This window comes from Petaurus breviceps, unplaced genomic scaffold (genome assembly GCF_028583685.1).
Source record: "Petaurus breviceps papuanus isolate PSGF00001 unplaced genomic scaffold, PetGlider_PUasm1.0 120, whole genome shotgun sequence".
Taxonomy (NCBI): Eukaryota; Metazoa; Chordata; class Mammalia; order Diprotodontia; family Petauridae; genus Petaurus; species Petaurus breviceps.
This window is the reverse complement of record NW_027185627.1, coordinates 580,869-605,723: the sequence shown is the minus strand read 5'-3', so window position 1 is coordinate 605,723 and position 24,855 is coordinate 580,869. Positions and strand designations below refer to the sequence as shown.

Here is a 24,855-nt window from a genome sequence, read left to right as displayed (position 1 = left end):
AGGAGTCACCCTTCTGGAAAGGAAGAGGGGGAAAGCCACTGGCTGTGGAATCTAGTGCCATCCCTCTGACACAGGATTCAAGAAAGTACCTGAGGGGAACTGCTGTTACTGGGAAATCTCATCCTTCAAAAGACTCAAGAATGCATGTCAAATTTTAGTCCCAAGTCATCAGTTGGAAAATGCAGACTGATGTCTGAAGTTATTAAGAGTAGAAAAAGTGGAGAGCTACCCTTCATCCCCCAGAATGTGTGCTTCTCCATCTTTTCTCTCTGCTTTGTGAGGAGCCTGAAAATTTGGACTTAAGGGATGACTTGGCTCTGAGAACAACAGGGCTAATGTTGTTATCTGGAGTACCGAGGGGTGGGGCAGCTCAGGAGTGTATGTGTGTGGGGGAAGGGGACAAAGACAGACCCACAGAATATATCGGAGAGAGGCACCTACCAATCACAGACATCCGCTTTCGTACATTGTTAAAGTCCAGGATAGCTAGGAGCTTATAGACTTTTGTGACACCCATTTCCACTACAGTGATTGTTTCACATGTTCGAGAGTGAAACACAAAGCCAAAATTTCTGGCAGCAGTGACAAGGGCTCCTTCATCAGGAGACTGTGCCTGATATACCAGTTCTCCTAGAGAGAAGAAAGGAGAGAGCCAGAAGCATTAGGGATGAGCACTGGAGGCCTACCTTGGCTTAAGTGATGTTTTGCATGGGCTCTGAAGGAGCACATTCAGTTTTGGAGGGCCATGCTGCACCCCAATTCTGGGTCTTTCTTTCTCTCACATTCCTAATCTCTATGGCCACCTGAAAATTAAGCCTGCTTGAACCACTACTTTCCTTAAGTATAGTGCATTTTATTCACTCAAAACATGGTAGTTACAGGCTATACAGGATTATCAAAAATGTGATGATAAAGCCATGTAATTGATTAGCAAATATCTCAGAATTTAGGATACAGAGGCAACTTTGATTCCACAATGATGTGACTATCCCAAGCTCTGATTGCCTCTAGTCTCAAATGGACACAAGATTATAGACTATTTGGGAAAAGTGGTGAAGAAGGAATCCTACCAAATTCTTTTTATGATACAAATATGGTGCTGATATGTTACTGGAAGAGCCAAAACAGATAAAGAAAATTATAGACTAATTTCCTAATGAATATAGATGCAAAAATTTTAAATAAAATATTAGCAAAAAGGTTACAGCAACTTATCACAAGAATATACTTTGATCAGGTAGGATTTATCCCAGAAATGGAAGGCTGGTTCAATATTAGGAAAACTATCACCATAATCAATCATATCAACAACAAAACTAGTAGAAACCATATGGTTATCTCAATAGATGCAGAAAAAGCTGCAAAAATAATACAATACCCATTCCTATTAAAGACACTAGAAAGTATAGGAATAAATGGAGTCTTCCTTAAAATGATAAGTAGTATCTACCTAAAATGATCACCAAGTATTATATGTAATGGGGATAAGCTAGAAGCATTTCCAGTAAGATCAAGGGTGAAACAAGGATGTCTATTGTCACTTCTGTTATTCAGTTTGGTACTAGAAATGTTAGCTGTAGCAATAAGAGAAGAAAAAGAAATTGAAGGAATTAGAATAGGCAAAGAAGAGACTAAGTTATCACTCTTTGTAGATGATATGATGGTATACTTAGAGAATCAAATAAGAAACTACTTGAAATAATAAATAACTTTAGTAAAGTTGCAGGATATAAAATAAACCCATCTAAATCCTCAGCATTCTAATGAAGCCCAACAGCAAGAAATACAGGGTGTCCCTAAAGTCTGGATACATAGAAAATCTCATTAACTATGCATATTTTCAAGAAATGAAATGAATAAAATTTTCAACAATACTTTAATTAGCATAAAGTTTAGCCATGATAATTTCATATGGAATAAATTTATTAGCTTTCATTAGCTATTAGGGACTATTTTCCATATTAATGAGATTAATTAAATTAATTTAAATAATGAGATCTCCTATGTGTCTCCTATATATTCCCATGAAGTCTCATTTATGCTAATTAAAAAACATTTTGAAAATTTCATTCATTTCATTTCTTGAAAAGATGCATAGTTAATGAGATTGCCTATGTGTCCAGACTTTAGGGACACCCAGTAGAAAGAGAAATTCCATATAAAGTTACTGTAGACATTATAAAATATTTGGGAGTCTACCTGCCAAAACAAATCCAGGAACTATATGAACACAATTACAAAACACTTTTTACTAAAATAAAGTCAGATCTAAATAACTGGAAAAACATCAGTTGCTCATGGTTAGGTTGAGCTAATATAATAAAAATGACAATTCTACTTAAATTAATTTACCTACTTAGTGCCATATCAATTAAACTACCAAAAAATTATTTTATAGAGCTAGGAAAAAATAAGAAAATTCATCTCGAAGAACTAAAGGTCCAGAATATCAAGAGAATTAACGAAAAGAAATGCTAGGAAGGTAGCCTAGCCATATCAGATTTTAAACTGTATTATAAAGTAGCAGTCATCAAAACTACTTGGTACTGCCTAAGAAACAGAGTGGTGGATCAGTGGAATAAGTTACGTACACACGACACAGTAGTCAATGACTATAGTAATCTACTGTTTGATAAACCCAAAGACTCTAGCTTCTGGAATAAGAACTCACTATTTGAAAAACTTGCTGGGAAAACTGGAAAATAGTATGGCAGAAACTGGGTACAGACCAGTCTCTTACACTGTATACCAAAATAAAGTCAAAATGGGTTCATGATTTAGATATAAAGGCTGATACTATAAGCAATCTGAGAGAGCAAGGAACAGTTTGCCTGACAGATTTATGGAGAAGAGAATAACTTATGACAAAAGATAGAGAGCATTAAAAATGCAAAATGGTTAATTTTGACTATATTAAATTGAAAGGTTTTTGTACAAAGAAAACCAATGACACCAAGATTAGGAGGGAAACACAAAACTGGGAAAGAATTTTTACAACCAGTGTCTCTGATAGAGGCCTCATTTCTAAAATACATAAAGAACTGAGTCAAATTTATGCTTGAAAGTCTTCTATTTCATTGAATACCCATATTTTCCCCTGGAGTATTACACTCAATTTTTCTGGGTAGGTGATTCTTGGTTTTAATCCTAGCTCTGGAATATCATATTCCAAGCCCTTTGATCCCTTAATGTAGAAGCTGCTGTGTTATCCTGATTGTGTTTCCACAATACTCAAATTGTTTCTTCTTGACTGACTGTAATATTTTCTCCTTGACCTGGGAACTCTGGGATTTGGCTATAATATTCCTAGGAGTTTTCTTTTTGGGATCTTTTTCAAGAGGCAATCAGTGGATTCTTTCAATTTCTATTTTACCCTCTGGTTCTAGAATATCAGGGCAGTTTTCCTTGATAATTTCTTGAAAGATGATGCCTAGGCTCTTTTTTTGATGATGGCTTTCAGGTACTCCAATAATTTTCAAATTCTCTCTCCTGGATCTATTTTCCAGGTTGGTTGTTTTTCCAATGAGATATTTTATACTGTCTTCTATTTTTTCATTCTTTTGGATCTGTTTTATAATATCTTGATTTCTCGTAGAGTCATTAGCTTCCGTTTGCTCCATTCTAATTCTGAAGGAATTCTTTTCTTCAGTGAGCTTTTGGACTTCCTTTTCCATTTTGCCAACTATGCTTTTTAAGGCATTCTTCTCCTCATTGGCTTTTTGGACCTCTTTTGTCATTTGAGTTAATCTATTTTTTAAGGTGTTATTTTCTTCAGTATTTTTTTTTGTCTCCTTTAGCAAGCTATCAACTTGTTTTTCATGATTTTCTTGCATTACTCTCATTTCTCTTCCTAATTTTTCCTCTACTTCTCTTACTTGAGTTTCAAAATCCTTCTGGAGCTCTTCCAAGGCCTGCAACCAATTCATATTTTTCTTGGAGGCTTTGATGCAGGAGTTTTGACTTTGTTGTCTTCTTCTGGTTCTATGTTTTGATCTTCTTTGTCACCAAAGAATGATTCTATAGTCAGATTTCTCTTTCTCGGTTTGCTCATTTTGCCAGCTAATTACTTGACTTTTGAGCTCTTTGCCACAGTAGAACTCTGTTTCCAGAGTGGAAAGTACTGTGTCCCAAATTTCTGGGGTTTTGCACAACTGTTGTCAGAGCTACTTCTAGGTGCCTGCCTCAGAACTGTGAGGAGGATTCTCTCTCCACAGCTAGCACAACCTCTGCCACACCAGCCCTCCTCCTCAACCCTGGTCTGCCACCCAAGATTGTGACTCAGATCCAAGAAGGGCAAAGCAAGAGGATCCTGCCTCAGTGCCAGCAAAGAGATTCCTACAATTGCCCTCTGATCAGCTGCTCGGTCCCTCCACCATCTGTGGGCCTGGAGTTCTGGAAACCGCTGCCCTACTGCCGCAGCCACCACTGCTGCAGCCTTCACTGCCCCTGGGGCAGAGGCTGGACCTCACTCTTCTCTCACCTAGGTCCAACAGAGTTTCTCCACTGAGTTTTTGCTTTCTCTTTGGCATTTATGGGTTGAGAAGTCTGGAAACCGCCATAGCTGTCAGTGATTCAGTCCCCTGACATCTGCTTCAGCCGGTGTGTGCTGGTGCTGTCCATGCAGGACTGTGCTCTGCTCCCAGGCCAGTGTTATAGACCCACCCTTTGGCTTGTCAGGCTGACTTCAGTTGGAGATGTAAACCACTCTGTTATTTTATGGATTCCGTAGCTCTAAAATTTGTTTAAAGTCAATTTTTTACAGGTATTGGAGGTGGTTGGGGCATGCACTCAAGCAAGTTCCTGCTTTTACTTTGCTATCTTGGCTCTGCCCTCTTCTAGAAAATCCTGAGTCAAATTTATGAGAATACAAGTAAATTAAATTAAAAAGGTTTTGCACAAACAAAACCAATGCAACCAAGATTAGAAGGAAAGTGGAAAGCTGGGGAACAATTTTCATAGCAAGGGTCTCTGATAAAGGTCTCATTTCTCAAATATTGAGAGAACTGAGTCAAATTTTATAAGAATACAATTCATTTACCAATCAATAAATGGTCAAAGGATATGAACAGACAGTTAGTTTTAGATAAAAAAAATCAAAGCCATATATAGTCATGCGAAAAAAAATGCTTTAAATCATTATTGATTAAAGAAATACAAATTAAAAAAACTTTGAGCTACCACCTCACACCTATTAGATTGGCTAATATGACAGAGAAGGGAAAATGATAGATGATGGGGAAATTGGGACACTAATGCACTGTTGGTGGAGTTGTAATCAGATCCAATCATTGCAGGGAGCCATTTGGAACTATACTGAAAGGGCTATAAAACTGTACTAGGTCTGTATCTCAAAAAGGACAAAAAAAAGGGAAAAGGCATGATATGTACAAGGGTATTTATAGCAGCTCTTTTTGTAGAGGCAAAGAATTGGAAATTGAGGGAATGGCTAAATAAGCTGTGGTATATGACTGTAATGAAATACTATTGTAATATAAGAAATAAGAAGCAGGATGATTTCAGAAAAATCTGGAAAGACTTGCATGAAGTGATACAAAGTGAAATGAGAACCTTGTACACAGTGAGACAAATACTGTATGATGATCAACTGAATAACTTAGCTATTTTCAGCAATATAATAATCCAAGAGAATTCCAAAGGACTTATGATGAAAAATGCTATCCACCTCCAGAGAAAGAACTGATGGAGTCTGAATGCAGATTGAAGCAAGCTACTTTTCATTTTATATTTTTCTTTTTTTTATCTGTGTCTTCTTTTACAACATGATTAATATGGAAATATGTTTTGCATGATTACACATGTATAATCAAACTGCTTACCAGTTCAGGGAGAGGGGAACTGAGGGAGGGGGACAACTTGGAACTTGAAATTAAAAAAAAAATTAATGCTAAAAATTGCCAAGTTCATATTACCATCTTTAGTATGATAGGGCATCCAAAAGAGCTAATCTGATTATAAGATATATCACTAAAAGTATAGGAACAAAAAAGAAGATGATAATTTTGTAGTAGTCTTGCCCTTGTGAGACCACTTCTGGAATACTGCTATCATGTGTCTCACTGAATCTTCTTTCATCCAAGTTAGGTATCCTTGATCCTCAAATAATATAGTTATCAATCTCCTTACCAAACTGATCACCTTCCTTTGTCTGCATTATGATTTGTTCAGTTCTGGATACTATATTTTAGAAATGACATTGACAAGATGAAATGCTTGCAGAAGAAAGTGACCAGAATCGTAAGTGAATTGGAAACTATGCCATGGTAGGACAAGTTGAAGGATCTAGGGTTGTTTAAACTAGACGAAAAGGTTGATGGGGAGGAGGTACATGATTGTCTCTAAATATATGAAGTTTATCATGTGGAAGAGGGATCAGATTTATAGTCAAAACTAAGACCAATGGGTGGATGTTATAGGAGGTAGATGAGGTTTTTCTGTACAGAAAAATCTTCCTGATGATTAGAGTTGTCCCAAAATAGAAGATCTGAAATGATAGTAGATTCACTATCACAGGAGATTTTCAAATGGAGGCTAGATGACCATTTGTTAAGAATGTTACAAATATTACAAATACAGATTAAGGGTGTTATAGATCAGATTTATGATTTATAGAGAATGGACTAAACTGATGGACTAAATGGACTTCTGATGTTGCTTCCAATTCTAAAATTTTATTATTTGATTCTGCTAGAAATATTCCTACATAATGAATAAAAAGCAACGAGATAGTTTTTCATGGAATTCATAAACTTCATAACTTGAATGAATATTCAGAAACTGAAATTCATAATTTATAAACTGAAAATTCATAAAATGAAATTCATAAACTGATTCTGAAGGAATAAAAAGCAGTTTCAAAAATTTTTAGAGCAATGGTATCATTTTAATTTTTTTTTTTTTGCTTTTTGGAGAGCAATTTGGGGTTAAGTGACTTGCCCAAGGTCACATGGCTAGTTTTTGTGTTAAGTGTATGAGGCTGGGTTTGAACTCAGGTTCCCCTGACTCCAGGACTGGTGCTGTATTCACTGCATCACCTAGCCACCCCTCAATGGTATCATTTCAATGGTAGCATTAGATAGTCAGTGTCATGTAGTAGAAAGAATGTTAAGCATCTAGTTATGCAACCTTTCTGAATTTTAGCTTCCTTACCTGTAGAATAAATGTAACAATACTTGCACTAAATATTTCACAGGCTTTTAGTGAGGAAATCCTTTGTAAGCCTTATAGCACTACTGGAATGTAAATTATTATTATTATTGTTATTGTAATCTCAGCAACCAACTCTTTCTATTTATTTATCTGTCTGTCTATCTATCTGTCTATCATTTCACGACAGACTAGGTTTAAAGAGCTTCGTTACCAAAAAGTTCATTGCCAGCTGATGATTTTTTTCAACCACAAAATTCATGAACATTCATGGAGAAGAGTTGATAACAGGAAGCATAGGATCTATACTAAAGAAATCACAGGTTCTTTAAATGTAGTACTGAAGTAAATATAGTTATTATTGTTAATGGCAACTCACATTTATTTGTCACTCTAAAGTTTACAAAGAACCATATAAGTAGGTAATCTCTAAATGTGACATTTTGAAGGACAACAATCATTTGGATGTATAAGTTCTAGTGATATTATGGAAGATTCAGTCTAATTGCTTTACGGTGACACTTTGCACATAACTTCAGATAAAGATTAGATAAAAGATTATTAAAATATGATGGAGACATGATAAGCTGCTATAATAAATTAATATTAATACTTAAATTGTGAGGTACTATCAGGGAGAGCAATCTTGAACCATCTCTTGGTGTCCCCTCAATAGACAGGATCTTTAACTGGAGGGATTTTCAATTGGAGGGATTGATCTTGAGGACTCAAAGTCTGGTCCCATGGACTTTGTAACTGTCCCATGGACTTTGTAACACATCATATGACCTCAGGTCCCAGCCGTTCTCTTACCTTCCACTTTCTCTTCTGACATCACTGTGTGACAAAGCGAGAGGGAGAGAAAAAAAAGGTGGACCATAGAATCTCCCTTTTTTACAGCTTCTACCAAAGTCTTGTCATAAAATGAAAACTTGGGGTCTGCCAGTTTGTTGTAGGAGAAGTCAACCTTCATTGTTTTCTAGAACACAAGGGCAAGAACAAATATTCTAGCAGCAGCTGTCAAAGTCTTTTAGGGAAATGTCTGGAATTTTTAGTTGATCTAGACACTCTAATTTCTAGGTCTGTGGAGACATTTCCTATGTAGGGGCCCTCTGATCACCTTCTAATTCTTAAAGCTCATATCCTGGACCCAGCTCTATCATTCTGCTGCTTCAGAGATCTGCTAGGCCCTTTACCCTTTCATTACATCCTCTCCTGCCTTCACCAGAACTCATTCTAGTAACCATCTGTCTCTTTTTTGCATTTTCAGTTTTTCCTTCTCTACTTGGTGTTCAGATTTTCCCTCTACAAAACAACCACTTTTCTTTAATGCTACCCATGAACTGCTATCTTGTCACTCTCCTTCCTCTCAGTTTTTTTGAAAGGGTAATCACTATATCTACTTCTTTTTGATCCATTTATTTCTCAACCTTTTTTGCCCACTGTAAAAAAACATTCTTAAGTGACCAGTATCATCCTGATCCACAAATTCCAAGGCTTTCTTAGTCTTCATTCTTTGTATTCTTTGAGGCATCTGTCACTGTTGAACACTCCTTTTCTTATAAATCCTCTCCTCCATTAAGCTACTCCACTAGGTTTGCTCTCCCCATTTCTGATCACTTTCTCTGGTCTCTCTTACTCTTTTCACCTATGAATACAAGTTTTCATTTTAGTTCTGTCTTTGGCCTTCTCTTCTTTTTTCTCTGTCTTTATATATTCTTTCTCAGAGTTCATTCATCCCCTAAACTTCAGCTATCACCTTAATAAATCTGTATCCCTTGCCTTGATCTCTCTTGAGCTCTGGCTCTACAGATGTACCTGCCTGCTGGACAGCTCCAGTGGATGACCTATCATCACCTCAAACTCACCATAACCTAATCAGAATTAATCATCTTTTCCTCACAAATCAGCTCCTCTTCACTTCCCTATTTCTTACAATCACACCATCGGGCTTAAACATCTAGAGTTACGAATGACTTTTGTGTGTCCCTCACACCTCAAGTCTTATTAGCCATCAAGTCCTGTCAATTCATCTTTTATAAGGTCTCAGGTATGTGTCTCTTCTTTTCTTTTCCACTTCTATTAACTGAATTCAGACAAGTTCTTATGATGTCACATTTATACTATTTTAATGGCCTCCTAAATGATCTTGCTTCTAGTATCCCTTTCAAACCCCGCCCCCCTACTTCCATTGATCGGTTCTGTTTACTTCCATCAGATGAATCTTTCTTAAACACTGCTTTGACCATATTATCCCCCTGCTCAGAAATCTTCAATGGCTTCTATTGCCAGTCAAATAAAGGACAAATTCCTCTAAGTTGTCCAAAAACATGGCTCCAATCTGCCTTCCCAGTCTTATACATTTCAACTAACTTGTGCTTATTAATCTTCCCTGAGTAGACCTGATATTTTTATGTCTTTGTTTTAGTTCATGCTTTTCCCCTCATCATTCAGAACAATAGGATTGACCTCAAATAGAAGGGTTTCCCTGTGGACAGCATACTGGCTCACAAAACCACATACTAACATTATCTCTGTTGTACTGTATATTTATTTATTTTTATTAAATATTTATATTTACATTACAATTACATTTTAATCTGGTCTAGGCTACTCTCAGAAAATTTGGGGGCAGCCTGTGATTAAGTATGATATATCTAATATGTTTTTCCCCTCCTCTGTAACCATTATAAGCTTATTCATCCTTCAAAAACTGGTTTAAATGGTACCTTCTCAATGATATCTTGTCTGATTCCACCCCCCCAAAAAAAAGTTTTCTCATTCTCTGAAATCCCATTTTACTCTGTATTTATAGTACTGAATCACTGTCCTATATGTATAGATTCAGTCTTTCCCATTAGAGCCCGAGGATAAGGTACTCTGTCCTTGGATATATAGCAGGTGTTCCACAAATATTAACTTGTTCTTTCTTCCCAATAATTTCTTCTTTATGTCTTTTCTCATGCTTCCTCCCCACCCCTTACCCCACATTTGGAATGCCTTCTCTTCCCCACTTGTTCAAATCCTATTCGTCTTTTAGGACACAGCTCATATTTTACCTCCTCCTTCCATTAAGCCTTTCTTGATCTATCTGATGCAAAGAATAGCCTCCTTTCTAACCTCTAACATTGTCTATGCTACTTATAGATAATAACATTATATTATCTCTTATTGTTATTTAACTATTTGATGTGAATGATTATCTCCCTAGATTATAAGCTTTGGAGGAAGGTACTTTTTCTTTTTTCCCATTTACCCATTGGGCACAGTATTTGTTGACTTGAAGTCAAATATCCATCTCTTTTTTTCCCTTTTGAAGTCTGATATTGCTTTCCTCTTCTGTTATTCTATACTTCTTTCTTGATAACTTTTTTTGTTGTTTTTTTTTGCTTTTTGGAGGGCAATCGGGGTTAAGTGACATGCCCAAGGTCACACGACTATTTTTTGTGTCTGAGGACGGATCCGAACCCAGGTCCTCCTGACTCCAGAGCCAGTGCTCTATTCACTCTGCCACCTAGCCACCCTTCTTGAAAACTTTTTAATCAATTGGGTGATACTGGGAGAGAAGGAAGCTGAAATGAATGCTGTTGCCTAATCAGCTAAGGTCTCAAAGTTTGCTGTCCAGCCAGGAGAACAAGCTCATTCTTCAATGAAACTTACCTACAAAGAGTAAATTGAAGCAGCCAGTCTCTCTTCTAATGACTAGCATTCCCCAGAGTGGGATGTGTATGATCATGTCACAAGGACTCTGGGGGCTGTGGTTAGTGAGATCCAATCCCAGTGTCATAGGATCCAGTGTCAGGGGTGTAGGCCTGCGTTATGGAAGCCTAAGTGGTATGTCTGTGCCCATGTCATGTAGTTGGACATGTACCCATTTCAGGGTTTAGGCCTGTGTCAGGGGGTCATTTTATAGTACATTGGCACAGGTTTCGAAACTGCATGTGAATTTTTCAAGGAACCATGATGTCATCTCTTACCTCTGTGATTTCTATCTTTTGTCCAGTCATGCTGTAGATATCACCTGTTGAGAAATGGACTTTGGATATCATTCTGACACAGAATTATATACTAGATGTCTTGCAAGCCGTCCCAAGAATCTAATTAAGAAATCAAGTAATAATGTATCGCAAACTCTCTGGAGGAGGGTGAGCAACTCTAAAAGAGAACATGAAGGTCCCTGCACATGATTCTTTTATGCCTAGATATTCAGGTCCTTAATTTACACTTAAACCTCCCTTAAAAGCTCATCAGTGAAATTTCTCCTTTTCCTCCTCCTCAGTTCTACTCCCTTAAGTAAAAGTGAATGGTACCCGTAGGAAGTTTCTTAGTAACCCTGCAGTTCATACATGAGATCAGTTCCCAGGGACAGTTTAGAAAGAATGTACGTATGCACTGGAGTAGATGGCCTCCAGAGTTTGCCTTAATTTTATCATCTTACACTCTCCTCACTTAGCAAATTCAAGCTAGTAATGGTATAATGTGTGAAGATGCCACAAAGATACGACTCTGGATAGGCCTGTACAACATACAGCGTGCGGGCCGCCCGCTTGCAGCCCACCAAAGGATTTGGGGTGGCCTGCAAAAAATGTAGGGTTGTCAGTGCATGCTCTTCTGTTTGTCATGTGACCCATGGCAAGCAACCATTGTCAGTCTGTCTTCAGTCTAACCTATCTGTGGCCTGAAAAAGTTTAGCCTATTTTAATTTTGGTCCCTACCTACTGCCAGGTTGTGCAGGTCTGATCTATAGGATTCATCAGTGATTTAGGGCTTCAAAAAGGTTATACCATTCAGAGGAGGCATGTGTCTAGTACACAAGCAATTTAGTATAGATGCCAGAATGCTGGACTTGAAGTAACAAAGAATTGGAGTCAAATCTAGCCTCTGATACATATTCTTTTGTCATTGTTTTCATAAGCCGAACAACTATAGGCACTGTAAAATAGGGATAACAACTGTAGTTACCCATCGCATAGGGCTGTGTTAAGATTTATATAAAACAATGTATGTAAAGCACTTTTGTTCAGTTGTTTTTCAGTTGTGTCCGAATCTTTATGACCCCTTTTGGGGCTTTCTTGGCAAAGATACTGGAGTGGTTTGTCATTTCCTTCTCCAGATCATTTTACAGATGAGGAAACTGAGGCCAGTAGAGTTAAGTGATTTGCCCAGGGTCATACAGCTAGTAATTGCCTGAGGCCAGATCTGAACTCAGGAAGATGAGTCTTCCTGATTTCAGGCATGGCACTCTCCACTGTGACACCTACCCTGCACTATCTAGCACTTTACAAACTTCAAAATGTTGTAAAAATGCCAATTATTATTATTTTCTTGAGGGTCAATCTAGTACAATGGCAGAGCATGGACTTGGAATAAAAAAAGTTAGTTAAAATTACATTTTTGACACCTAGTAGTTGTGTGACCATGGATGGGACATCTCTGATAAGGCTCACTTCTGAGTCTCAGTTTCTTCATGTATAAAGAAGGAGATAATAATACCTTTAGTATCTAACTAAAAGAGTTACAAAGATCTGCTAATTTAATAATAATAATAATGCTAATGACATATTTATAGTATTTTGCAAACCTTGAAGTGCTATGTAAATGTCAGATATAATTATTACATATGTTCAGAGTAAAGCAGAATTGTAGCAGCACAAAGAAAATGTGAGATGTGCAAATCTAGAGATATCTCCATCCCAGATGTTCAGTGGGACTATTTGTGCTCAACTTGTGGTAGAGCCTTCCAAGTTTGTACTGGACTGATCAGCCATACACAGTGATGTCACTGGTCCTTTTTGAGTACAAAGGACAAACAATAATTCTTGACTAATTAGGTGACAGTCTAGATATTCTGAGTATGGGAAATGGGTCACATATTCATTAAAGTAATGCTCCATGGATCTTCATCAACCTTAACAACAATAACAACTATTTATACAGTGCTTTAAAGTTTGCAAAGCATTTTATATACATTATTTTACTGATCTTCGTAAAAATCTGGAGAGTTAGGTAATGCAAGTATTATTAGTGATTTCTTTGATTCTGTCTGTGACATTAACTAAAGCCCTTATGCCTTTCAAAATATGAAAATATCTTGTCCAAAAATGATCCATTAGAGGCAAACAGTACAAGATCTAGTTTGGTAGGAATACAAGAAAATATTGGAATGCTCTGATTTGTGGCTATTCTTTTGTCATTTTTAAAAAATATAAGGTCTTCCTCTTCCTACTTAAAAGGGTCATTGTTCATAGACTATTCATAGGCAGGAGCCATAAAACACACATACACATACACTTTAGCTCTGGGAATATGGAATAATCACAAAGTCACAGTTTATGAAATCAGGCAATGAATCTCAGAGTCACTGAACATCCTTCTAACTTCCCCTGCCATTCCCTTTTATTGACTTTCCCCAGGACTTAGTCCATGGAGGAATTCAGAGAAGGGTGGCTGTACTGATGTGTTTTCTTTGCCATGTGAAAGAGTTAAAGGTAGAGCTAGAGTTGGTTTGGAGCACATGCAAACATCCAAGTTTACTGATTTTAGGGTTGGATGACTTATGAAGAATATTAATATCATGCTAGATTTTATCATGCCATATTATAACTTGGTAACAAAAGGAGTCTGATAGAAATTAAGATGTGCATACCATATGACCGCCCATTAATGGAGCACTTGATGAAAATCATGATATTCTGAGTCAGTGTCCCCGTCTTGTCAGAGAACACATACTGGATCTGGCCTAGTGCCTCATTCAGAGTTGTGGTACAGGCCTGGGCTGGCGTGTTACTAGGGATGTAAAACATTTTCCGATCCCAGTTGATGTAGAAGCTGTTGCCCAATCGTATTATCTCTACGCTGAGAAGAAAGGAAGAGACAGAACTCTGGTTAGTGTGGGATGGAAAGTCCTGCTCCAGGGCTCATTAGAAGATAGCAGAGTAAGCAGACGTAAGGGAAGGAAATCTTCTAAACATTCTCAATGAAAATTTAGAGAAATGCTCAAATCTAACAAAACCTCTAGAAACAACATGAAAAATAAAATTAATCTGAGAAACAATGAGAAAAATCTATATGATTGCATATTTTGCATTATAAGAGAAACAAAGGAAAAACTTCAACAATTTGCAATACCTAGATCTGCAAGGAATGCTGAGTGAGAAGCTGTAATGTATAAATAAACACTGGATAATATAAAATTTTAATTCATGCAAAAAAGATTTTGGGAAAAAATTATGAACAAACTTACTTTAAGAATCTGTGATTTCATTGGTGTGTATGCCCCCTCCCCTGATCTAGATTGCAAAGAATCTGTGACTTAGATGGTCTTCAAGAATTCCTGTGGGGGTGGCCAGGTAGCACAGCGAGTAAGAGCACTGACTCCAGTGCTGGGATGACCTGGAGATCGAATCCCGGGCTCAGACACTTAGCACCCACCCAGAAACACCTGGCCATGTAACCTTGAGCAAGTTACTTAACCCCAATTGCTTGGGGGCGGCCAGGTGGCTCAGCGAGTAAGAGCACCGGTTCCAGTGTCCGGATGACCTGGATCAAATCTGGGCTCAGATACTCAGCACCACACCCAGAAATAACTGGCCGTGTAACCTTGAGCAAGTTACTTAACCCTGATTGCTTTAAAAAAAAAAAAAAGAATTGCTGTGGTTGAAAATTTTATCACCATGCAACCAATCTGGTGATAAAACTCTGAATCTAGCTAGGCTGATCCTCAGGCAATAGAATCCATCATTAGGCTTATACATGAAGTCTTTCCAGTTTGGTAGGACCTTACAGAACTTCACCTTTTGAGAACCCTTTGAGAACTCAGTCATCTTTGTTCCAGAATTTTTTTTTCTTGAATTTAATGTTTAATGGAGGAAAGGGAAAACAGTATAGGAGAACCAAACATCATTGGAATCAGCAAAAAGCAGAATGTTGAAATTGAGTAAAGAACAACTGAGAGTGAGGGAAATTTTAGCAAGCTGGCAGAGAAAGTGGTTGTGACTAGGCTAAGCTTTTCTGTATTACCTCCAAACAGACATATCATCTAAAATAAAATAACAACAAAAAAAGATGGGAAAGAAAAAAATCCTTGCAGGACAAAATCTCATAGGAAATCCAACAGAAAAATGAAAAGAAAAAATGAACAAACAAAAATGGGATTCCAATGCAATAAATAAATACCACATCATAGCTAGTATGAAAACTATACCTTTAGAAGAGAGAATAGACATACACACTGCAAGACTCCCCAGAATGGTTTAAAATATGCTCAAGGAAGAATATAAAAAGAACATGATAACTGACAAGGCAAAACAGATGACAGAAAATATCAATGAAATAGACTCTGAAAAATAAGAATAGTCAAAGGAGGGAAAAAATTCAGAAATGCAAGAAATAAATGGAACAAAATTGTAAAAAAGTCACAAAAGAGCATAGTTTTAAAACTGAAAGGTAAGTTAAGACATTATCCAACCTCCTTATTTCTCAGGTAAGGGAACTGAGGCCCAAAGAGGTTAAATATTTGTGTAAGGTTACCACGTAAGGCAGGTAAAAGTGGAAGCAGTCAGGATTTGAATCTAGTTTTCCTAACTCCAAATCCAGAACTTTTACTACATCATGAGAATCCCTACAAAACAAAGTCACAGGACAGATCAGATTAAGGCAACATGAGGATTAATGGGCATTCAGAAAATTACTAATAAAGAGTTACAATGACATATCTCTGGAAACCACAGAAGACATTTTGGAAGTATTTTGGAGACAGCAGAGTACAAACTGATAGACTATAGTCTATAAATAGACTATCTTCTATATAGAAGATACTGCAAAAGCTGAACCCTAAACTTACAGAAAGTAGCCCTTAAATCCTAGCATTTCAAAGTTAAGGAGAGATTCTTGCAAGTAGCCCAAGAAATCAATTTATATATCAACAAGCACTAATTTGAACTGTGCAAGACTACTACTGATTATATCCCAAGATTATCCATTCTGCAAAACTGAACATTAATCAATCAACAGCTTTCTTTATTAAATATCTGCTATGTGCCAGGCACAGTGGTAGACACTGCTGAGAAAAGTACGAAGAACGAAACAATCCATACTGTCATGGAGCTTACATTCTAATGGGGAGGACAAGTACATATGTAAATATGTATGGCATAAATATAAATGAATGAGCATAAATATATAAACTTGTCAAATATATGGTAGTTTTGCAAGAGGGCAGTAGTAGTTAAGGGTATGAAGAAAGGCTTCACAGAGAAGATGGTACTTGAACTGAGTCTTAAAGAATAGAGTGACTCTGTAAGGAAGAGGTAAGAAGGAAGTACATTCCCGGTCTACAGGATAGCCAATGCAAAGATACAGAGATGAAAGATGGAGTGTTGTATATGAGAAACACAGAGGCTAATTTGGCTGGATGGCAGAGTAAGGGAAATGGAATAACATCCAGTGAACAATGTTGAAACAAGGTTGTGAAAGGTATTAAAGCTAAACATAACAGTTCATTTTTTATTGTACAGGCAATATGAAGGCACAGGAGCTGACTGAGTGGGTGGGTGGGTCACATGGTCACTTACAGAAAGTGACTTTGGCAGCAGTGTGTAGGATGGACTAGAGTGGTGAAGGACTTGAGTCAGGGAGACCAGTTAGGAGGCTGTTGCAATAATCCTCTAGGTGAGAGGAGATGAAAGTCTAAATTAAAGTGGTATATGTATGAGTAAAGAGAAAGGGTCAGATATAAGAGATGTCCTGGGGGCAAAGCAACAGGATTTAGCAACTGGTTTGATATCTAGGATGAAGGAATGTTAGAAGTTGAGGATAATGATGAGGATATGAACCAGGGAGACAAGAAGGATGATTGTATCACTGACAGAAACTGGGATATTTGGATGAGGGGAGGGTTTGGGGGAGGGAAAGCAATGAGCTTGGTTTTTGACATGATGAGACTAAAATGTCCAATAGGTAAATGGTAATATGTAACTGAAGCTCAAGGGAGATACAGGGGCTTGATACATAGATCTTAAGTCCATGGGAATTGATGAGGCTACCAAAAGAGAGAAGCAAAAACTGTCACTATTCTCTAACTGCCTCCTCTCTGCAAAGCAATTCACAACACAGTTCACCTGCCTCCTGCAGCTCTTCATCTTCTAACTTCTTCTGCTCTTACTCAAGACTATGTTGTCAAATCCTACATTACCATGATCAGTCAGCCTCTACCAGTTCCCAGGCCTTTGCCCAATTCCACAAATATTTCTTAAGTTCCTATTGTGTGCAGAGTGCTGTGCTAAGGCACTGGGAGTACAGATAAGACATAACCACTGCCCTTATAGGATTCACAGTCTTGGAGGGGAATATGACATATATGCAAATAACCAGAATACTAAACATTATGTGATAAATACAGAAGATGTGTAAACAAAGTGCCATGTTAGGTGTAAGGAAGTGAAAAGCATTATTGACAGAGGGGCATATGTATTAGGAAAGATTTCCTGGAAGAGGTGGTATATGATTGGATTTTAAAGGATGTCGGAAAGAAAGAGTATTTCCGAAGCAGAGAATAACCGAGTAAACACCAGAGACGGGAAAGTGAGATATGTGTAATGATAGAGAGCAGTCTGGTTTGTCTGGAACATGGCATACGTTAGAGTAGTATGACATAAAGCTGGAAAGGTAAGGCAGAGACAGCTTTGGGATGATCCTGAATGCCAGGCAAAGGAATACGAGTTTTACTTCATAAGCAGTAGAAAGCTCCTGAGAATTCTGAGAAAAGTGACATAATCAGATCTCTTCATGAGGACGAATAATCTGGCATGGTATGAAGGATGTCACTGAACAAGGGGAAGGAACACAGGAAGAACTGCTGAGAACAGAAATGAGGGAACAGATACAAGAGACATTTTGAGATGCAGTAAGACAATAACATGATATTAGTATTGTAGCTATACACACAATAGTACTTAGGAGGCAGGTGAATTGTGATGTGAATAATTATGATGTCCTTTTGCCATGTGTAGGTGCTATTTAGCTAGAAGGTATTTAAGAAGAAGGAAGGGAAGTTACTATTTCCAGTGAATATCAGACTCCTAACTCTGTGAGCAGACTTGGTTTAATAGTGGAAATAAGGGCTGACCTAAGAAATGTGTAGAGAAGAATGCTGCTATAGCCGGGTAGGTAACCTAGGGAATATTTCATTTTACACAAGTTCTGTGAACTCCATTAGTGCTGACTTAAAGGGAAGACAGCTGTGTAATGGGCATGGGTGGGGGAGGGGTAAGGCAAGGGAAAGGAATCAGAGTGTGAACTGGAACTGGAACTGGAACCGGAACCAGACCGGGGCAGTGGTGGTATATCTGTATTTCCTTTTCTTTCCCGTCCTGAGACATTTCAAATGCTGTGCCTGTTGAGTATCTACCCCAGAAGAGAAGATCAGGCACAACCTTGACTAGAAATAATAATTACTGACTTCTATAGTATACTTTAAAATTTTCAGAGAACTTTATATACATTTTCATTTGAATGTCACAACAGCTTTATGAGGTAGGTGCTACAGGTATTTGTTTTCCTTTTGGAGGGCAGTTGGGGTTAAGTAACTTGCCCAAGGTTACACGGCTAGTGTTTTCATGTGGGTGTTAAGTGTCTGCGGCCGGAACCGAACTCGGGTCCTCCTGACTCCAGGGCTGGTGCTTTACTCACTGTGCCACCTAGCTGCCCCTACTACAGGTATTATTAACCTCATTTTGCAGATGAGGAAACTGAGGCCTGGAGAGTTTGTGTCAGCTAATATGGGTCAGAGGCAAGATTTTAATCTTTACCTTTCTGATTCATATCAAGTCTAGCACTGTGTCCTGTATGGTATGCTGCCTGTGACACCTGAGTTGAGCACCCTGTTTGTTTAAGAGTGACATTACAGACATTACACAAGTGAAGGGGCAGTATTCAAAGGGAGAGTGGTCAATAGGGTCAATTACTACAAGTAGGTCAAGGAACACAAGGACTGAAAAAAAAATTCCATTAAATAGGAAACCAGGTTTAGCAGAGACATTTGAGAGAGCAATTAAAGTATAATGATAGGAATGGAAGTTATGTTATTAAGAGGCTGAGGAGAAAGTAGGTGGTGAAGAAACAGAGCACCAGTTATAGACAACTTTTATAAAATGTTTGGTGGTAGAAGAAAGGAAAAAGATGGGACAGTAGTTGAAAAGGAGAGAATGGTCAAAGGAAGGTTTTTAGGATTGGGGAAGACTTGACCATGTTGTCAAGGAGAGATAAAGATTCGTGAGAAGGGAAAATTGCTGGAGCAAGGTCCTAGAGGAGGCAGATGGGAATGGATACAAGAATAAAGATTTAGATTTAGCAAAGAATTAGACTTAGCAAGAAACAGAAATACCTTTTCCTCAGCACCACGAGGAAAGGAGGAAATTATCTGTTGTGATGCTGAGAAATTTTGAAGAGTAAGAAGGGTTGTTGAGCCTTCTGCTAGAAGGCTTTAATCTTCAAAGTTGGGAATTCTTTATCTTTTTGTGTCCTGGACACTTTGGGCAATCTGGTGAAGCCTCCAGACCCCTTCTTAATATAATGTTTTTAAATGCATAAAATAAAATACATGGGATTATAAACAGAATGAATTATATTGAAATAGTTATCAGAATATTTTGGGGGGGGAGGGGGGAAGGCAAGACAATTGGGGTTAAGTGACTTGCTCAAGGTCACACAGCTAGTTGTCAAGTGTCTGAGGTCACATTTGAACTCAGGTGCCTCCTGACTCCAGGGCTGGTGCTCTATTTACTGTGCCACCTAGCCACCCCATAATATTTTTTAAAAACCAAGTTTAGAAATCCCAGGTTATAAATCACTGTTCTAAGAGGAATAGGAAACTAAGTCATCTGCTCTAAGTGTTGCTGGGCTGGTGGTAGGGATAAGGAAACCACTGGGAAACTGAAAGGGGAAATTTTTTGGAATGGCTGCTGATATACAAAATCATTAAAAAAAGAGAAAGATCACTAAGGTGTAGTAAGGGACCACTTGGAATTATACTGTATATTTGTAGAGTAAAATGAAATCAGCTCAGTTTTGTGACTTTCTCCAGTAATGATCAGGAATCTAAGATTAAGGTAGAGAAATCAAATAGGGGCTATCTAGGCTAAAGTATTAGTGGGTCAGAGGACAAAGAGACAAATAAATGGTGAGTGTCAGACCATGGAGTCATTGTTGGGGAGATGGACTGGGAGAATAAGTAGAGTTGGGGGACTCCACATTGCTGTTTTGTGTTGCCTGGTAAATTCCATGGATAGTGGTATGTTTAAGCCTGCTTAATCCATAGCTTCCACAGAGACCAATGGGAGCAATGATGGCATGAGTAGTTTCTAAACTGATAGGAGTCTGGACAAATGGGTGCAATTGATGCATGGCCATGTTTAAAATGTGCATACACTTGTGCTGTCCTGAATGCAACAACTTACAGTTATTCCTTGACTCCTTGGACTCCTTATCTGTTTGCTTTTTGTAAGCTGATGTCCTAAAGGCAATTCTCACCAGCTCCTTTTCAGATAATTGTGAACCTTTGGTTTTGACCCTGCTTACATCTCTGACACTGCCCTTTGTCTCTGGTCCATTTTCAGCCAGTCACATGATTCTCCTGGCTCTAAGCCCTTAAACTTCATCTGCTCTGAATTTTTCTATTACTTCTCCCTTCTGTTTGAACAGGAGAGGTTTCTCTCCTCAGCACAGATTCAAGAGATCTGAATAGATTTCAAAGTCCAGAATCTTACTGATAGCATAATCCCATTAAAATGGTGTTAGTATGTGTGACAGTGCCAGAGTTTGGGTTAATGTGGGGTAGAGAAGGAGGTCTTCAGGAATGAGGAATTTGAGGAACTTTGCAGTCAGGGTGTTAGAAGGGTCCTCAATATGAATACTGAAGTCCCAGAGGATGATGACAGGGTATGACAGGTAATGACAAAACAAAACAAAACAACAACAACAAAAACCAAGTCTGTAAGCCAGGTGCTAAAAGTCTTTAAAGTAGAATGCTTTGAAGATTGACCGGCAGATGATAGCAACAGAGACTGGAAGAGCAAGATGGTATAAAAAAATTGCATGGACTTAGCAAGAGGGTGGGATATGGGATGCCTACAAGATCAGTTTAGTTGGTAGGTGGCACATATGAAGGAGTAATTATGAACTAAAGCTAGATGAGGAAGCTAGGTTTACACTGTGGAGGCCTTTAAATGCATTTTATCCTAGAGGCAATACAAAATGGCCTCTATAAGGGTTTTGAGCATTGCCAGATCTGTGCCTTAGGAAGATGATTTTGATCTATAAAGGATGGATTAAAGATGTGGAAGACTGGAGGTGATTGTACTAGTCCAGGGGAGAAGTGATAAAGGCTCCATTCACAGTGGTGATCCTGTGAATAAAGAAAAGGGGACAGACACAAAAGATGTTTTAGAAATAAAATTTTAAAAATAATTAATATGACAGTGAAGGAGAAGGAAGACTAAAGGGAAACTCTAAGGTTAGGACCCCAGGTTCCTAACCCAGGGAGAAAGGTTGTGCTCTCAACAGAAATAGGGAAGTCTGGAGGAGGGGAAGGTTAGGCTGAGATAAAGAGTTTTGTTTTGTATATGCTGAATTTGAGATGTTGATGAAATGTCCAGATATAGATAGATGCCCAGCAGGTAAATGACAACATCCAACGGAAGTTCAGGAAAGAAGTTAGGACTGGATGTATCAGTTTAGAAGTCATTTGCATACTAATGACAGCTGAAACCAGGGGAGCTAATGAGTTCCCTAGGACAAAGCCTTACTGGACAAGCATGCAAAAGCAGTGATGATGAAAGGGGATGATAAACAAAAGATACTGATAAGAAGCAGCCCGAAAGGTGAGAAGAGTGTCCTAAAATAGTGATTACTGGATTTACATTGCTTTGATGTTTATAAAACATTTTATATACATTATCTCATTTGATCCTCACAACATTTTTATGCATAGGTGCCATTATTATCTCTACCTTGTAGCTGAGGAAACTGAAGCTTAGAAAGGTTGTGACCAGCCCCCAGTAAATTTCTTTAGTGGGATTCAAATCCAGATCTTACTAATAATCCCAAGTCCAGTGCTTTATCCATTATACTATGATGCTTCTCTAGGAGCCAAGGAAGGAAAGAATATCCAGGAGTAGGGCGTAATCAGTAATGTCAGAGAGCTGAAGAGAGGTGAAGGATGAGGTCTGGGAAAAGACTCCTGAGTTAAACAATTAAGAGATTTGTAATCTTTGAGGGAGGAGTCTCAATAGAGTGGTGAGGAAGTGGAAGCAGCACAAGCAGATGAATTGAGAAGAGAGTGGGATATATCTTGAGGGGAAGGCAGACTAAATAAATGAAGATTTATTTAAGGATGAGAGAGACATGGGCATATTTGTAGGCAGCAGGAAAGGAATAGTAGATAAGGGCGAGGTTAAAGATGAGAAGGGGTGTGGTGTGGAGAAATTCTTGAATAAACTGAGGGGAAATGAAAATAGAATCAAAGACAGTTACAGAGGCTGGCTTTGGAAAGAAGAGCGACAACTAGTTTCTCAGAAATAGGAGCAAAAGAGGAAAGGCTAAGTAACAATGTAGAGGGTTTTTGAATTGTGGAATAAGGGAGATTTGGGAATTCTCAATAGATAGCTTCTATTTTCTCAGAAAAGTCAGAGGCAAGATCTGAGAGAAGAATGGCAGGAGATGTAGTTGTCTGTTGTGCATATTGCTCCCAGATTAATATTCCTTATGCATAGTACTAATCATATTACTCTCTGGCTCCTAAGCATTTAATGGGCTCCTATCTCCTATTGCTTACAAAATTTCCTGGAGAAGGGCACCTGAGCTGTACCTTAAAAAATGTGAATAGGATCTGGACTAGCAAAGAGGAAGTTGGGTTAAAGGGAAAGAAAGGGTAATTAATCCAAGCAAGAGAATCAGCATAAGTTACAGTACAGAAGTGACACTGAATTCAGGGAGCCAAGATGGTGGCATAGAAGCAGGAAGACTCTCTGCACTCCTCCCATAACCACCTCAAATACCTATAAAAATGACTATAAACAAACTTTAGAGCTACAGAACCCACAAAGTGACAGAGAGAAACAAACTTCCCACTGATGACAGCCCAGCAGACTGGCAGGAAGGGTCCATGGCAGCATGCTGGGAGCAGAGCCCAGCCCCGTGTGAGCCTGCAGTTTTAGCCCCAGGCCACCCCAATCAGCCATGGCTGGAGGGACCTCAGGAGAGTGGATCACCAGCAGCTGTGGTGGTTTCCAGAATTATCAACCCATAAATGCCAAAGACAAAGTGAGAGGTCAGTGGACTTTGGGAACAGGGGGTCCCAGAGTGCAGTCCGGCCTCTGCTCCCTGGAGGTAAAAGAAGCTGAGGTGCAGTGGCTGCAGCCGTGTGGCTGCTTCAGAACTCCTGGCCTGCAGATTGTAGGGGGATCAAACAACCATTCTAAGGGGTAATCATTCTTGCTTTAACCTACTTGGATCTGGATTGCTGTCCAGGGTGGAAGTCCTGGGGTGGGTGACCAGGTGCCAGCATGTGAAGGCTTCAGAGAGGGCACCCAACTGATAGCTCCAGTAGCTGTGAAAACCCCAGCAATTTGGGACAAAGCTCTCCTCTCAAGAAGCAGAGTTCTACTGTGGCAAAAAGTTCAAAAGTCAAGTAATTGAGTGGCAACATGAGCAAGCAAAGGAAGCAAAGCAAGCACAGCAGTCTAACTTTGGATTCCTTTTTTGGGTCAAAAAGGGTCAAAGCATGGAACAGGAGGAAGACAATGAAGTCAGAACTCCTGCACCAAAAGCTTCCAAGAAAAATATGAATTGGTTACAGGCCATAGAGGAGCTTAAGAAGGATTCTGAAAACTAAATAAGAGAAGTGGAGGAAAAACTGGGAAGAGAAATGAGAATGATGCAAGAAAATCATGAAAAGAGAGTCAACAACCTGACTGAAGAAAATAACACCTTAAAAAATAGACTAACTCAAATGGCAAAAGAGGCTCAAAAGGCCAATGATGAATGCCTTAAATAGCCAAATTTGACTGATGGAAAAAGAATCTCAAAAGCTCACTTGAAGAGAATGATTCCTTCAGAATTAGATTGGAGCAAATGGGAGCTAGTGACTTTATGAGAAATCAAGATACTGTTAAACATATCCAAAAGAATGAAAAAATAGATGACAATGTAAAATATCTCATTGGAAAAACCACTGACCTGGAAAATAGTTCCAGGAGCGATGATTTAAAAATTATTGGACAACCTGAAGTCATGATCAAAAAAAGAACCTAGAAATCATCCTTCAATAAATTCTCAAGGAAACTTTCCCTGATATTTTAGAACCAGAGGGCAAAACAGAGGTTGAAAGAATCCACTGATCACCTCTTGAAAAAGATCCCAAAAAGAAAACTCCTAGGAATATTATAGCCAGGTTCCAAAGTTCCCAGATCAAGGAGAAAATATTACAAGCAGCCAAGAAGAAATAATTTGAATATTGTGGGAACACAATCAGGATAACACAGGATCTGGCAGCTTCTACATTGAGGGATCAAAGGGCTTGGAATATGATATTCCAGAGGTCAAAGGAGTTGGGAATAAAACCAAGAATTACCTACCCAGCAAAACTGAGTATCATGTTTCAGGGGAAAATATGGTCATTCAATGAAACAACAGAGG

The 24,855-nt window shown here is 38.4% G+C and overlaps 2 protein-coding genes across 2 annotated transcripts in view; both read right to left on the bottom strand.

Moving 5' to 3' along the window:
* RUSC2 (RUN and SH3 domain containing 2) overlaps positions 1–24,855 on the bottom strand; it is a 445,432-nt gene that overhangs the window by 137,530 nt on the left and 283,047 nt on the right. The window lies entirely within an intron of this gene.
* Positions 1–24,855, bottom strand: part of LOC138162689 (phospholipid-transporting ATPase FetA-like) — a 144,052-nt gene that overhangs the window by 20,891 nt on the left and 98,306 nt on the right. The window contains exons 14-17 of the mRNA XM_069090062.1: positions 13,811–14,019; positions 11,142–11,185; positions 7,978–8,143; positions 442–630 (exon numbers count right to left, since the gene is read on the bottom strand). Of these exons, the coding sequence (XP_068946163.1) occupies positions 442–630; positions 7,978–8,143; positions 11,142–11,185; positions 13,811–14,019 (608 nt within the window). The remainder of the gene's footprint in view (positions 1–441; positions 631–7,977; positions 8,144–11,141; positions 11,186–13,810; positions 14,020–24,855) is intronic.